This window comes from Sesamum indicum, linkage group LG9 (genome assembly GCF_026168435.1).
Source record: "Sesamum indicum cultivar Baizhima isolate 11 linkage group LG9, ASM2616843v1, whole genome shotgun sequence".
Classification (NCBI taxonomy): domain Eukaryota; kingdom Viridiplantae; phylum Streptophyta; class Magnoliopsida; order Lamiales; family Pedaliaceae; genus Sesamum; species Sesamum indicum.
Window position 1 is genome coordinate 6,189,525 of NC_142665.1, and position 15,486 is coordinate 6,205,010.

Sequence of the window (15,486 nt, forward strand, 5' to 3'; positions counted from 1 at the left end):
TAGTTTAGTCAGAATAAGTTAGTAATAAGTCAACCGAGGATAAATTCAATTTTTATTTTTTTTGTTAACATCAATAAATTTAGTAAATTTTGACTAACGGAGGAACTTGTTTGTTAAACGAAAGCAACATTATGGGTGCTAGATGTAAATTTTCAAATCATAAAAGATTTATGTGTAATTACATCAAATATCAGGGAAGAGATTCCTAAAAATAATTAAGATAAAAAAGATGATAATATTTTGTTTCAATTCAAACAAATGTATATTTACATTCTTAAATAGATCAAAATTTAAATAATAAAAAATTAACAATAAAAACAAACAAATGATTGTATTTTCAATTATTTTTATTTATTCAAGAAGTCTAACTCTAATTATATATGACGTTTTACAACAAGTGTCAGATTGTGACTGACACTTTAAGAACTAATTCAATTGTCTCCTTGCAAATGAATTCTACTTCCATAATTATGAATATCAGCTATTCCTATTCTACTGTCCCCCAAAAGCCTCTAAACAGAAAAAATTAGACCAAACCCGATCCACCCCCATCAGATCTTTCTCCCTGTCCCATACCATTATTTCAATCAATTCCTCCCCATTGCTTCGGGTTTCCTTGTGAAGCTTTTTGGGATGTCGCCGAAGCCACCAGAGAACGGAATGGAAGGCGATGACGAAAGAGAAGAAGAGTCGGAAGAGGAGAATTCGGAGGAGGAGGAGGAGGATGAGCCGAGGCTTAAGTACCAGCGGATGGGCGGCAGCGTTCCCACGCTCCTCCAGAGCGACGCCGCTTCATGTGTTGCCATTGCCGAACGCATGATCGCTCTCGGCACCCACTCCGGCTCCGTCCACATTCTTGATTTTCTTGGGAACCAAGTGAGTGACTTTTTCGGTTTCGCTTTTCCTTTTTAGTCAGTGGACCGTTTTGGTCTTTGTTCGATTGAATTGGGTATTGGCATGGTGTGATTGAAATTGTGGATTTTTGTGATGATCATGAGTGGAATTGATTGAAAGTGCGTTTTTTATATGGAGTTTGAATTTTGTTGTTTCTGGGTGGTGGCTGCCTTTCGCCTGTCGTCTTTGTGGTAATTGAGGGTCACGCGGAAGTCTTTTCCCGGCATTTGGGTAAATGAAGGATAATGCGAAGAAGCTATGACCTTAAGAAACTTTAAATTTTGCTGCTTTTGTACATTCATAGGGACATAAAGCATATTTGTGCTTCCAGATTTTATCTGTGTTAGATAACATGGCTTCAAGTCAAATGGTTAAATAAGATATCATGGAGCAGGTAGTCAGTGTTACTCAATAGAAGTTGGTGACTTTATGATGAGAAGTGCTTAACTGTGGAATTAGAGACGTATATTGCTGCAACTGTTTACATTATTTCTCTGTGCAAAGTCCCAGAGTTTGTGGTTAGCCAAAGGTGCTTCCACTGAGTCAGCTGTTTAGGAGTGTGGCAACTTTCATGCTTAATTTCATTGGTACTTGAAAAGCTTCAATATAGTTGCATCTGACTGACCAGAAAAGTAAAAAGTGTAAAGAAAAAATGCTACTAGACTAGGTTTCAGTCTGTTATATCTGCCTCGGCAAAAGCAGCTTATCTAATCTTCTGTTGTAGATTGATTGTCATCATATTGGTGAACTAAATCAGGCTCTGTTTAGTAGTTGAAAGCAAGCTGCTGTATTTGTATTATCATGTTTCCTTGAGAGTTATGCTGTAAGTGTTTGTTTGTGCCTTTGTCACCTTAACAAACTATCAGAGTGTAACTCTGTTGACCTCTAAGATCCTTCTTCAAAATGTTTTGCCTCTCAACATGAATTGTTAGTGTTGGTTTTATTCAAATGATTCCACCTACTTTCCTGAAATAACTATTGTTTCCTCGTGAATAAAGATTTGGCTTTTTTTGGCAAACCTTTTATGAATAAGTCCATATACTAACTAAGGTGCCATGCATGAAACTCATTAGAAGTGCAATTTCCCCTTCAATCTGTTCTATTTTGTCAGCTAAGCATGAAATAAACAATGAAATCATGCCAGCTTATCTTGTATGATATCTATATATTGTTTGTTTCCAGGCATATTCTCTATTATCAGTGATGTGAATCTCCCTCCTTTTCTCAGTATTTCTTGTAACTATTAGCACATTAAAATTTCCACATTATCTGTACTTGATGACGTGGATCTTATTTTCTGGTGTCCAGGAGCTTAGCTTATTTCTAGTTGATAATTCATGGTAGAATATCACAACTGAAGTCTGTCATAGGCTATTAACTTAATTATACAAGTGCAACAGGCATTTCAGAACTACTCTTAAGTACCTGTGTTTCATTCTGGTGTCATCAATATTAAATCGTTACATTTATTATGTACAATTTTGCCGATTCTCTCTGTTTCCCTAGGTAAGTTTAGCGCATATTGAGTTGCATAGTACCTATTTTATCTGTCTAGAGAGTCTTAACCTGTAGATATTTACAATTTTTTTCTCTCAAATTTGCCTTGCAATTGACATTTGATTGAAAGATGACCATTTGAATGCTTTATGTTCCAGGCAGTTGATAGAATTTCTGAGGAGTTATATATGTTATTCAGGCCTCTTTCACGGGTATCGATAAATTAAACATGTGATGAAATTGAACTTATGTATCTGGGACCAGCATGGTGGACCTGGACAAGAGGTTCAAGCCACAGAAATAGCATGTATAACTCTGTTATAGCTGCGACCTGTATAATGGACACACCCTTTAATGAAGTTCAGAATGTGACTCCAGAAAGAACCCTAGTACAGTCATCCTAAAATGAAGATTTATGCAACAAAACTTTGGTCTGTGACAGAAAATCGTTCAAACTGAAAATTAGATCTCCTGGATGACTACAATTACTTAAGTAACAGTTACATTTCAACTTACATTAGGAAATTGTTGCAGTGTCACAAGCATTGCATTTATGTCTCGATATGTTTATCTCTGCAATAATCTGTTATTTCCAGAACAAATATTCTCGGGTCTTTGATATCAGGGTAGCTGAGTAAGAATTCAAATCTGAATCTTTTAACATGATGTAGTTTATTTTCTGCTGTTATCCACATGGACATTGGTTCATTTTCCAGTTATCTTTGGAGCAACTCAATCGTCCATCACTCATATCTTGCACAAATGCATGACTTCTCTTCTTATCTTCTTGTTTCATGGAACCCTAAATTTGCTTCAGATTATGCACGATACCAGTTATTAGCATTTGTCTTTCATTGCTCATGTCTGCACAAAGTTTATAGCTTGGTAATAGGGGCAATTGCTGCCTGCATGGCTCCAGATACAAAAATTTATGTACTGTTTTATTTGCTGCTATGGAGAAGGCTATTAAATCATACCAACACGTACCACAATGTTGACTCAATGCATAGCTTGACATATTAATCACTTTGTTTAGATAAATGCAACACAATCCATTTGTGAGCTCTTTTGAACAAGGCCATACTATAGCTGATTTTGTAACTTGACTTATTTAGTGGATCAAGTAGTACACGTGACATTTAGATGAATAACAGATTTTCTTGTTCTCCAGGTTAAGGAATTCATTGCTCATACTGCTGCAGTTAATGATCTTTGCTTTGATATTGAAGGAGAATACATCGCAAGCTGCTCCGATGATGGTTCTGTTGTAATTAGTAGTCTTTTTACTGATGAAAGAATGAAATTTGAGTATCATCGCCCTATGAAGACCATTGCTTTAGATCCCGATTACGTGAGGAAATCATCCAGAAGATTTGTTACTGGAGGTTTAGCTGGTCATTTATATTTTAATGTGAAGAAATGGATAGGCTACAGAGACCAGGTTTACTTAGGTTTCTGACAAGCTCTACTTGTATGCTATGTTAAACAACTCTGACAAGCTTTCTGAAACTTTGATTCTCAGTGAAGGAGTTTTCCTTGTCCCAGGTTTTGCACTCTGGAGAAGGCCCAATTCATTCAGTGAAGTGGAGAGCTAGTCTGATTGCTTGGGCTAATGACGCTGGTGTAAAAGTTTATGACGCTGCTAATGATCAACGTGTAACATTCATCGAAAGACCTCGAGGAAGCCCTCGCCCTGAGCTTCTGCTCCCTCATTTAGTTTGGCAGGTCAGTGGATGATATGTATGGAGATATCTGTATAAAGCCTTGACAGTTGAAAGAACAAAAAGACTACAGGCCAAGTACCATTTGAAGTAAATTCATGAAAGAAAAGTTGATAATGATGCTTTTGCTTACATGTTTCACACTTCATTCAGGATGATACTGTGCTGGTCATTGGATGGGGAACCTCTGTTAAAATAGTATCAATAAGAAGTAATCAGAATAAAGGCGCCAATGGGACTTACAAGAATATCCAGATGTCTAGCATGAACCAGGTGGATATTGTGGCATCTTTTCAGACCACCTATTTCATTTCAGGAATTGCTCCCTTTGGTGATTCTTTGGTTGTTCTGGCATATATCCCCGTGGAAGAAGATGGAGAGAAGGACTTCAGTAGTACTATTCCTTCACGTCAGGTATTGCTCTGTCATTCACTCTTAAGTATAGGATATCACATTTTAATTGCGAGTTACCTATTTTTCACTTTTGCTAATGTTATGTCTTCTGTGACCTTACGTTGGTCAAAATCTTTCTGCATGAATTCAGTGAAGCTTTCTGTCAAATCATTTTTGAGCTAGTTTTTGGTAATCCTTTTCTGGACGTACATGTCCTACTGAGGAACTTTTTACTTGCAAAACTCTGCTGTATTTTCTTGATAAATTTGCTTCAGATTCATTAAAACCAACAGGAGTGGAGTTCTTTTCAGCTTTCTTGCTGTTTTATGGAATTTGACCTCTTTTGTGAAAGTCAGCGAACGCTGTTGCTTTTGTCTTGTAAGCTGACCCCACATCTTGGGAAAGATGCTTCATACTTATTGTCCCTTTTGGGTTAAATATAGAGGGAGACATTCAGTTCATCCATACAACCATAAATTTAACAGTGAGGATTAATGATATGATGGATGATCCACTCAATAGTCAATAATGATTAAAGTAAGGGGTAGATGGGGATGGGAAGCCAAAGCACTGAACTACCCCTTTGGTGATTCCGAGTTGGGAAATTCTGATGTCATAATTTTTTTTAGTGACAATTCAACTTGGTCCTTCGACTTTGGTCAACAATTTGATTAATATTTCTGGACAAATATACTTGTAAAGGAGAGGGTGTATTTTAAATTATTAGATTATATAACTCAGGTATAATACTTTCACAAATTTGCGACTCCAGTAAATTTTTGTACTTTGACATATATATTTTTTTAATTTATCTTACTAATTTCTAATTTATGTAGAACTTTTGAGAAACTTTTTTCCTTTCAATCTTTAAAAAATTTTCAAGTTCAAATTTTTTCATGTGAAAAAGATTGATTACCAAATTATGATTCAACCAAAGTAAGTCTTTCGTATTACATTAATATCTCAATTTTTGTTTTCTTTGTGAAATAAAATTATATATAAGCTGTATTAAATAAATATAATTTGAGATATATAATTAATTAATTAATAATTATTGTTTCCTGTTTGTTGTACCCTGCATCTTTGTTGTCCACTTTTCTTCATCCTCCATTGATCGTTCCTGATTTTTCCTTTGGCAATTGTGGCCATGGCATCTATTCTTGAAGCCAAAGCTGTGTGCGTTTTTGTGTGCCTTTGTGTCTGCATATATTGGTGTGTATTTGTATGTATCCATGTGTCTGTAGGGGTCTATGTGTGTCTGTTTTTGTATATGTATATGTTGGCATGGATACATGTTATCTGTGTTTCGGGTGTGTGCATTTGTGTCTGTTTGTATGTGAGTGTGTTGTGGTGTGTGAAGTGTGTATATATATGAACAAAAGGGAAAGCAAAAAGTGGGGAAACAGCTACTGCAATTTGGAATTTTAAATGAAGGGCAAAAAAAGTCCTTACAATTTTTTCTATTTCTGAATGAGTTTCTTTTTGTTTTCACAGTTAATGGAAGCATAAATGAGTGTTTTGCTCTTTCTGGAAACTTTTTGACTGACAGGTTTCCGTGTAATTATCCAAAATATGATTGGTTTGTGTATTTTAACTATTCTCAGGATAATTATCCCTTGTAAAAATGATGAATCATCAAATCACTCTTGATGAACTTTGCTTGTATATGAAACTCCTCTTCCTGCAAAATCCTTCAGTTGCTTAGTTTTACCTGGGTTAGTTTCATAAATTAGCACTAGTGTTTTACTTCATTCTTTCTTATTATATGTGGTTACTAGTCGCACTTTCTATTCTATAGGAATAGACTATGATGATGTTTCACACAGTGATTTTCTGGTGTCAGTGTGCTTTATATGTATTATTCTTGAAGTAATTGAATTTGATTGACCTAGTGGCTTTGGTTGAGTAGTTCTTTGATAGTAGGTTTGTGAATATTTCACCTTTTGTGGAATCTGCTTTGGGTTTCAGAGGTTTCTATCTAGACAAATTGTGTCTGTTTGTGAAGCTCGCTCGCTCTTAGTGAAGTAAACTAACACTTAAAGGTTTTAATCTGTAATGCCAGGGAAATGCTCAAAGACCTGAAGTGAGAGTTGTCACTTGGAATAATGATGAACTGGCAACTGATGCACTACCTATTCATGGATTTGAGCATTACAAGGCCAAAGATTATTCCCTTGCTCATGCTCCTTTTTCAGGTAAAGCTTGTTTTTATATCTCAGCTTAGATAGAGATGATTGTAGCTCTTTGCTCAGTCCCACCTGATCTATTGTAAACTGAGATATGTGACTAAGGATATGACATTATGCACTTGCCTTTAGGTAGCAGTTATGCAGGTGGTCAATGGGCTGCTGGTGATGAACCATTGTACTATATTGTGTCCCCAAAGGATGTAGTTATTGCTAAACCTAGGTTAGTGCCTCTCTTTTCCCTGTTTTCCATTAAAAATTGCCTTCTGTTATGTTCATGTTACTGGTGGATATATGAAACGAAATTGTTGTTTCGGGCTTCAATGTTTTGACCACTTTTAGTACAAGCGAAGGATAAGGTTTGATGTTTTGATAACCAACGCCATGTGGATGGATGTGCTATTGAGCTGGTGCTTTTAGTCTGCTTGTTGTTCCTGCCAGTTCAATGGTTACCAATTTAATCGTGTACCAGATCCTAGAAAGCTGTTATGAGTTACAGTGTAGTTTAATGCACATAGTAATGATAGCTCTATCCTTCTGTTGGAGAGGGAGTATTTTGGCTCGCATATATTTTAGGGTCTTCCAGATTATTTCTGGGTGAAGTTGCTTCCTGGCACTTTGAGGAGGATTCTTGCTTTTTGGTCAGGGGCATCTCTGTCTAAAGGCTTCTTCTCTTTGTATCCATTTTTCACTAGTTTCATTATTTCTGGATGTTGGCTTTTATTTCCATGCAGCTGTATAATTCTCTCCTCACTCCACCCAGAAATAGGAGATGAAAATAGAATATTTGACAAACATTCTTCTATATTATTCTCTGAACTTTTCATTACTACTGAAGGAATTTTCTAAACACACTGGTTCTGAATTATATAAGCTATTTTATTTTGGATGTTAGGGACACAGAAGATCACATATCTTGGCTTCTTCAACATGGATATCATGAGAAAGCTTTAGCAGCAGTTGAAGCTGGTCAGGGTCGGAGTGAGCTGCTTGATGAGGTAGTGTGTTTAACCTAGGTTTTAACTCGTAAGCAAATATGTTCATACTGGTGGTCTCTGCTCTATAAGATCATACTTGCGTGTTGCTAAACTTGACTGTCTCTGTAACAGTGGAATTTAGCTTTTCATATTCTTATTATCAATTATCTGACTTTGAACATTGTACTTCTGGCATGAAGCTTCTTTTACATGGGAAAAGAAGTACATAATGTAATATTTTCCCAATAAAAAGAAGAAACTGCAGCTAAGTGTACGGTTGATCCTTAGGTTTGGCTTTGGCTTTGGGAAGTGCTATTGGTGAGTTGCAAAACCATAGAGTTTTAAGTTGGTTTCGATTGACTTTTGCATGTAGAGTTGCTGAGAGAGGATTTGGTAGAACCATCATGTCTGTTATACTCACTAGTTCGCGGGGGGTGGGGGGGGGGGGGGCGCTTTGCGATTTTTTAAAACTATTTGTAATTTTTTTTTTCATATATTGGTTCCTGCAATTATTTCTAGTTGCCCCCCAATCATGTGGCCATGTGAACCCAATATATAAAAGTATGTGAAAGGAGAATTTAGGACTTGATCATTCTTTGTTTATCTTCCCAAATTCTACATCCACTCCTATTATTTCAAGTTGTTTAACCCACATCTGCAACACCCAGTGCCAATCCAATAAAGTACTTCTTTTATGTTTTTGTGAACACTTAATTTCTCATTTTTTTGTAATATCTATAAAACTCTTGTGTTATATTTTCAAATAATATAAACGAATGAGAATTATATTCTTAAATATTTCAAAATCGTATTGACATACTGATATTCAACTTTCTAAGCGTGGTTCCTTGTGGGTTCTACCAAGAATTTTGTATTAAAACAGGAGTTGTTTTTCCATAATTTATTGGCCCTTGTAGCAGATTTAAGGGGATACTTTATGTTTCATGTGCTTGTTTTGCTTGCTGTGTAAAGACCTATTCACAAGGTAAAAATGCTAAATTAGAGAGTAGATTAAATTATTGGAGAAGAATCTAATCAACATAGTAAGTTGTCTTTGTTTGGCAATTCAAAGAATAAAAGAGTAATTTGAAAATAATTTTGAACAGAAAAGTCTCTGAATCTATGTATAGATTGTTGTTTTATCTTTATTATGTGATGAGTGTTTTTTTTTCTTTTTTACTAAAGTATGTTACAACCTTAAATTATTATCTTTCATTTATTGAATTTGAACTAATCAAATTTTTTCTAAACAGAGATATTATTAAAAAGTTTACTCTAATAAATTTTCGGCTCCCTCAACATTAACTGTGGATTTGTCCCCAGGGACTAGGTCTAGTTGCATTAAATGAGTATATGCTCTAATTTGTCTGATCTAAACAGGTGGGAACTAGATACCTTGACCATCTTATTGTGGAACGCAAATATGCTGAAGCAGCATCTTTATGTCCCAAATTACTGCGAGGATCAGCTTCTGCATGGGAAAGGTAGTGTAATACTTGTGTAAAATCTGCATAAACATGCTTTTAAGTTGATTATTTTCTTTCAGTTTATTTTATTAAGTGGGGGTGAGTACCTCGTGCAGGTGGATTTTCCATTTCGCTCATCTCCGTCAACTTCCTGTACTGGTGCCCTACATACCAACAGAGAACCCAAGGTTACGTGATACTGCTTATGAGGTGTGTAATTCTTAGTATTACATTTGCACTTACCTCACCTTTTGGTACTTGCAATCTTGTTAATTCATAATTAGTAGTTGATACCTGAAATATTTGTTATGCTCTAGGTTGCTCTTGTTGCTTTGGCAACAAATACATCATTTCACAAGGATCTCCTGTCAATTGTTAAAACTTGGCCTCCTGTAATTTACTCTGCTTTGCCCGTTATCTCAGCTATAGAACCTCAGCTCAATACTTCATCGTCGACTGATGCTCTCAAAGAGGTTAGTGCCCTTACTATTTAACTCCTGCAAACATTTCTACTTACTCCTTACATGGTATACTTTAATGTCAGGCTCTCGCTGAGCTATATGTAATTGATGGGCAATATGAGAAAGCCTTCAGCCTATATGCTGATGTAAGTGGTTTGCCTCTGAATTCATCTCATAGACATTTCATTGCTCTCACACCCTTCTGCAATGTGTCATTAGGGAGGAGGGTTATGGTGTAGTTTCTGTTTTAGTGAACTTGTGTCCTCTATTTGATCTTTTTCTTTCTCTATGCATGCCAGCTTATGAAACCAGACATATTTGACTTCATTGACAATCATGATTTGCATGACGCCATTCGAGAAAAGGTACTGTCAACACTATATTGATGTGGTGGATTTATTCTCTGAACAACTTTTATCTATCTGAAAGTGAAGCCTAACAATTATTTACAGTGTGTATCGGATTTTAAATTAAAGTTCTTCCTTCTATAGTTATCCCAAAGTGTTGTGCAGTGGACATATACCGCAGTACTGCATAAAATCACAGATTCTGCTCCGACTGATTTTACCCAGTCAAACCTAGACCTTCAATTGCTTACTTGAAACAATTCTTTAATTTATAGCACATCACTTGCAGGTTGCCCAGCTGATGATGATAGACTGCAAACGTGCAGTTCCATTGTTTATCCAGCACAGAGACCTCATAAGCCCATCTGACGTAGTTTCACAACTTAGGGCTGCAAAGAATAAGTGTGACTATCGATACTTCTTGCATTTGTATCTGCATTCACTGTTTGAGGCAAATCCCCATGCTGGAAGGGATCTCCATGACATGCAGGTTTGTAGAAGAGAGAGTTAGTTATATATTGTTTGCATGTAACATTTTTAACAAAGTAAATTGAGGACCTGAAGGTAGGGTTCTATTGCAACACTATATCTACACAAGCAGAGTTGATTGTAAATGAAATGGAAAAGAGTGTTGGGACAAATTATTCCATACATGCCTGCTGTATATTGATAAATGTAACACAGAAAATGAAAGAATGGAGAACTTAGTGTTACTTGAGTGACAAAATTTAGGTCACTCACCCTCTGCATCATAAACTCTTCTCTCGTACCAATTGAGAGATTGATCATTTAGTTTCCTTTTGGAATATGATTACTGTTCACTTTCACTGGGTTGTCTTTCTCCAGCAACCCAAGGCTGTTGCTAATATCAGGTTGAAGTAACTGAATTGGCCTATGCTTAATTGCTTGTCAAGTTGTAAGTTCTACTCTGGTTAAAAACAAGACGGACATTGTTAGATTTTTGTCTAATTATTGTTAGTATTCCTTCTGGAAATATCTGAAAACTCAAGCAAGTGAAGTCCATTAATCACTATTCTTGGACAAGGAACAGGAAAAGAGGGAGGGAGAACAAAAAGAATGTTTGAAGACAGAAGTCAGACTTAATATTTGTTTGTTTTGAATTAAATGATTTTCTTTTTGGCAAGTATGTCCTTTGTGGATCTGGCTCTTCCCCTGCCGATTTTGCGCTTTTTTCTGCCTGGAAAGTGGATGTAGGTGCTTCATGTAGTTCCTTTCATTTATGCATGTATTTTAACACCTTATGACCTGCTTTATATAGAGCTGAGCTGAAGACATGTGATGCAACTGTTCTTTAACATTTTATCTTCCTGATTATTTTTAACAGGTTGAGCTCTATGCCGATTATGATCCAAAAATGCTGCTTCCCTTTCTTCGGAGTAGTCAGCATTATACATTGGAAAAGGTTTACTGCATAAGTGGGTGATTTCTCTTTTATCATGCTATCATCTTTACGTCTCTGACCATTTAAGAAAATTCGTGTCAGGCTCATGAAATTTGTGTTAAAAGAGATCTATTAAGAGAGCAAGTCTTTATCCTTGGAAGAATGGGAAACGCGAAGCAAGCTTTAGCAGTTATTATAAATAAATTGGGGGATATAGAAGAGGTGCTCATCCTGATATTCAAGTTACCTATTTCTCACTTTTGAAACTAGATTCAGATCAAATATCTCATGATTTGCAGGCTATAGAATTTGTAAGTATGCAGCATGATGATGAACTCTGGGAAGAGCTGATCAAGCAGTGTCTAAACAAACCTGAGATGGTGAGTTGTAATCTGAGCATGCCGATCGAATGTGCATAATATAGCATTACTACACATCATATATTCTCTCTTGCTGGTTTTTATCTAATACTTTCCAAATTGTCAGGTGGGGGTATTGTTGGAGCATACTGTTGGCAATCTTGATCCGCTTTATATTGTAAATATGGTGCCCAATGGCTTGGAGATACCTCGGTGAGTAGGTTCCCTTTTTTCTAGTTTCATCTGGTGATTAATCTGCATGTTTGATAACTTTGAGCTTTGGCTTCATCAAATAACCTTTTCCGGTCTACATGAATAGTTCTCTTGACCAAATTCCATGCAAGTTTAATTGGCTTTATTTCCATTCGGTGTTTCAATTCACCTCGATCATGTTTCCTCATTTTTTAGTTTTGACTATTATTGTAACATCAAAGGCCCAATTTGTGGAAGTCCTGTGAGACATTTCATTGTATGTGTTCACATTGGTATGCTGCGGTTATTGCATTGTGACCCGCCCCACCAGACATCACTTGGAATCTTTCAGAAAGTTCCATCTTTAATCACAAAAAGCCCGTAAAACAAGAACCATTTCTTTCTGTACCCGTTCTCATTTTGTCACTTTGTCCACATATTTTAAATGTCTGCTACAGTATCATAAGTTTTATAATCATTGTATCTTAGTACAGCTAAGGTTGTGCTGGAACAAAACCTGAAACCGAATGGCGAATTTAACTGCCACCAGTGTAATTTATTGCTCGATTTGTTTTTATCATTTTTGGGTTTAGGAATCTTTGTTTTGCTTCTAAACTGAACCATACCCCAATACTGTAAAACCTCTGTGTTTTTGTTTTAAGAATAAAATCTTATTCTCTTTTTTCACTCTGATCTAGAACCTTAAGGACATAAACATGAGAGCTGAGGGTTGTATCTCCTCCAGTATTCTGCTCTTTCTGGTTGCCCTTAAATTTGTAAATACATTTAAGCTTGTATTGATTAGAATATAGAAAATGTCTTCTTTTGAAATCAGTTATTAGGTGAGAAAAGATTTCAGCAAAATAAAGCATATCATGCGCAACTTAAATGCTTGTTGATTTACTGAAGTATTTAATGTCCTAACGGCTTGATACATTGCATGAAAATGGATCTTTTACTTAGGAATTTAATTACCCATATCAAATCCGTCAGTTGAAATACACGTCTATTGCACACTATTTGATCTCCCACCACAGTGCGTCCTTTTTAATCTGCTGAATTCGCTGCTGTAAAATGCATTTTGTTTCAGGCTGCGTGACCGTCTAGTCAAAATTATCACAGACTACAGGACAGAAACTTCTCTTAGACATGGGTGCAATGATATACTCAAGGTAAAACTCTCACATAAAATTATTCCTTATATGCCAGCAGAAGTGATGCATTTGATAATCATGATCGTGATAAACTGCAGGCAGATTGTGTCAATTTGCTGATTAAATATTACAAAGAAGCAAGGCGTGCTATATGCTTAAGCAACGAGGAAGACGAGTTCCGCACCAAAAGGGATAATAAAAACAGGTCCTCTCAGTTTGCTGAGAGATCTATGAGCATCAGAACCATGGAGGTCAAGTCAAAAGTCAGGGGTGGAACAAGGTGTTGCATGTGTTTTGATCCGTTTGCCATACATGACGTGTCGATATACGTTTTCTTTTGCTGTCATGCGTACCATGAGACGTGTCTGATGGATTCCATAGATTCAATTATTAGCAAAAAGAAGCCGGTAGCCCGAACCCATACCCAGGACGAGTTATCATATTATCAATATGATAACAGTGATGAAGAAGATGAGGATGAAGATGGTAATGATGATGCTCGGGTACGTTGTATCTTGTGCACTACCGCTGCTGGTTGAACTTCCCCTGTTTTATATTTGTATGTACAATAATCTACAGCTTTCTGTGTGTATATCTCATGATTGGCTTAGGTAATTTTTTCGTTCACGTGAGAAATTTTCCTTTTGTATGTTTTAACTTATGATGTTAACCACCATTTTTTCTGGGTTGGTTTGGCCTTCAAAGGTGAGGTTTTCTCAATACGAATGCCGTTTCTGCTGATTTTTCCTTGTCGGGACGGATGCTTGATTACTGTTCATTCTTGTCATTTTAATTCTGATCCTATGAGATCAAAGTCCATTGAATTTGTTCGAGACCGAAACAAACGAATGTCGATGTATAAATTCCATGGATGGATAAAGGCAGTGGAGATTGTTCTTCCAGTAGCTTCTTGTGGTAGCAGTGTGAAAATGTACTATTCTTTTAGTACCTGTTATGTTCTAGTGAAGATTTGAGCTGATTCAATTGGGAAATGAGAGAATAAATCTCAATTCAATTGAGGTTTATTTCAACCAAGCAAGATTTTACATTTAAAGTAGCTCAGGAGATTATATGTTTTACAGGGTAAATTACATTTACACATTCCGAGATTTGACCTAATTATAAATATAATTTTATTAGATTAAAAATAACGATAATTCAATCTGCGGTTTGTATAGCCTACAATGCCTACTGGAGAAGTGCACAAATACAAAAATACCTCAAGTTTTTGGGTAAAAAAAAGAACCAAAAGAACATATTTTTGAAAAGAGGGGAAAAAAACCCTTCATAAAACCATCTAGATTTGGTGCCCAAACATAAATAATCAAATTATTGTTTTTTTAAATAAATCCTCACTCTCGTTTTTCCTGATATTTTTAATTAGTTCACCTTTATTTTTCTCTCCTCAGTTCACGCTATTATTGTCAGCCTTGATTATGAGGTCAAATTTCAGCTCTAGCGCTAGCCTTTTATGTATCGCTTGATATCGTATTTTTCACTTTTCTATTTTTTTTTTTTTTTTGGTTGTATTTAAGACGATGATTGGCGGGGATCTCGTGGAAACATCACTATCTCCTGCCAAAATCTTATTGGACGGGACTTATATGTAAGTCTAGGTGGGGTGTCATATTTAATTCTGTGATTCAGGGAATAGGATTTTAACTAATTCAGCTTAAGAATAATTTAAAACTCATCAATATTTAACAAAATATAATTTAAAATTAAAATTGACGAATTTGAAATTATTTAAACTTAAAATAATCTAACAAGTTCAAAGGATCCCTTATTAAGAATTTGAAGTTCATAATTTCGAATTTTTCAATCCACAGATGACAACAACAGAAGATGTAATTTACTTTATTCTATATACTAAGAATAAATAGGTCTTTAACGTGTATGCATAAAACAATTACTCAATGAAATGCTAGAAATAGATTTTTGCAAATTTTTACTGTTAAACTATCAAAGTTATTAAGTTTTATAAAACAAATGCAACTCTTTTTGCTGTTCTCAATTTGTCACGGAGTATATATCAGCCAAACACTTGAAAATATCAGATAGAACTCACAAACATACAATTTTGGTTAAAATTATATTTTTGGTTCTATAATTATAAATTGTTAGCACTTTTGTTTTGTAATTTATTTTATTTTTACACATTTAGTCTTGAAACATTCCACTTGATACTTTTTTAGCAAATTTAATCATGAGCTGTCAATTTTTAGTCCCCTTCACATTGAAGTATATATCATTTTTTATCATATAACTATAGGTCGTTCTCACCAAAATTGTAAATACAGAACTAAACTTATCAAAAAATGACTAAATATGACATATAAAAATAAAAAACTAAATATATAAATAAAGTAACTTACAACACCATCCATATAATTTTGTATAAGTAATTTAAAGGTATGATAGTCAATGTGGAACCAAA

General features: G+C 35.4%; 1 protein-coding gene across 1 annotated transcript; it reads left to right on the top strand.

Moving 5' to 3' along the window:
* The first annotated feature begins 470 nt into the window (after window positions 1-470).
* On the top strand, window positions 471-13,790 carry VPS41 (vacuolar protein sorting 41). The gene is made up of 19 exons (XM_011091675.3): window positions 471-876; window positions 3,563-3,832; window positions 3,937-4,116; window positions 4,266-4,526; window positions 6,568-6,700; window positions 6,824-6,914; window positions 7,587-7,689; window positions 9,049-9,152; window positions 9,251-9,344; window positions 9,452-9,607; window positions 9,679-9,741; window positions 9,895-9,960; window positions 10,232-10,432; window positions 11,288-11,365; window positions 11,447-11,566; window positions 11,644-11,724; window positions 11,831-11,916; window positions 12,986-13,067; window positions 13,148-13,790. The coding sequence occupies exons 1-19, from the start codon at window positions 634-636 to the stop codon at window positions 13,586-13,588; spliced, it is 2,853 nt and encodes a 950-aa protein (XP_011089977.1). The 5' UTR covers window positions 471-633; the 3' UTR covers window positions 13,589-13,790.
* The last annotated feature ends 1,696 nt before the right edge of the window (window positions 13,791-15,486 follow it).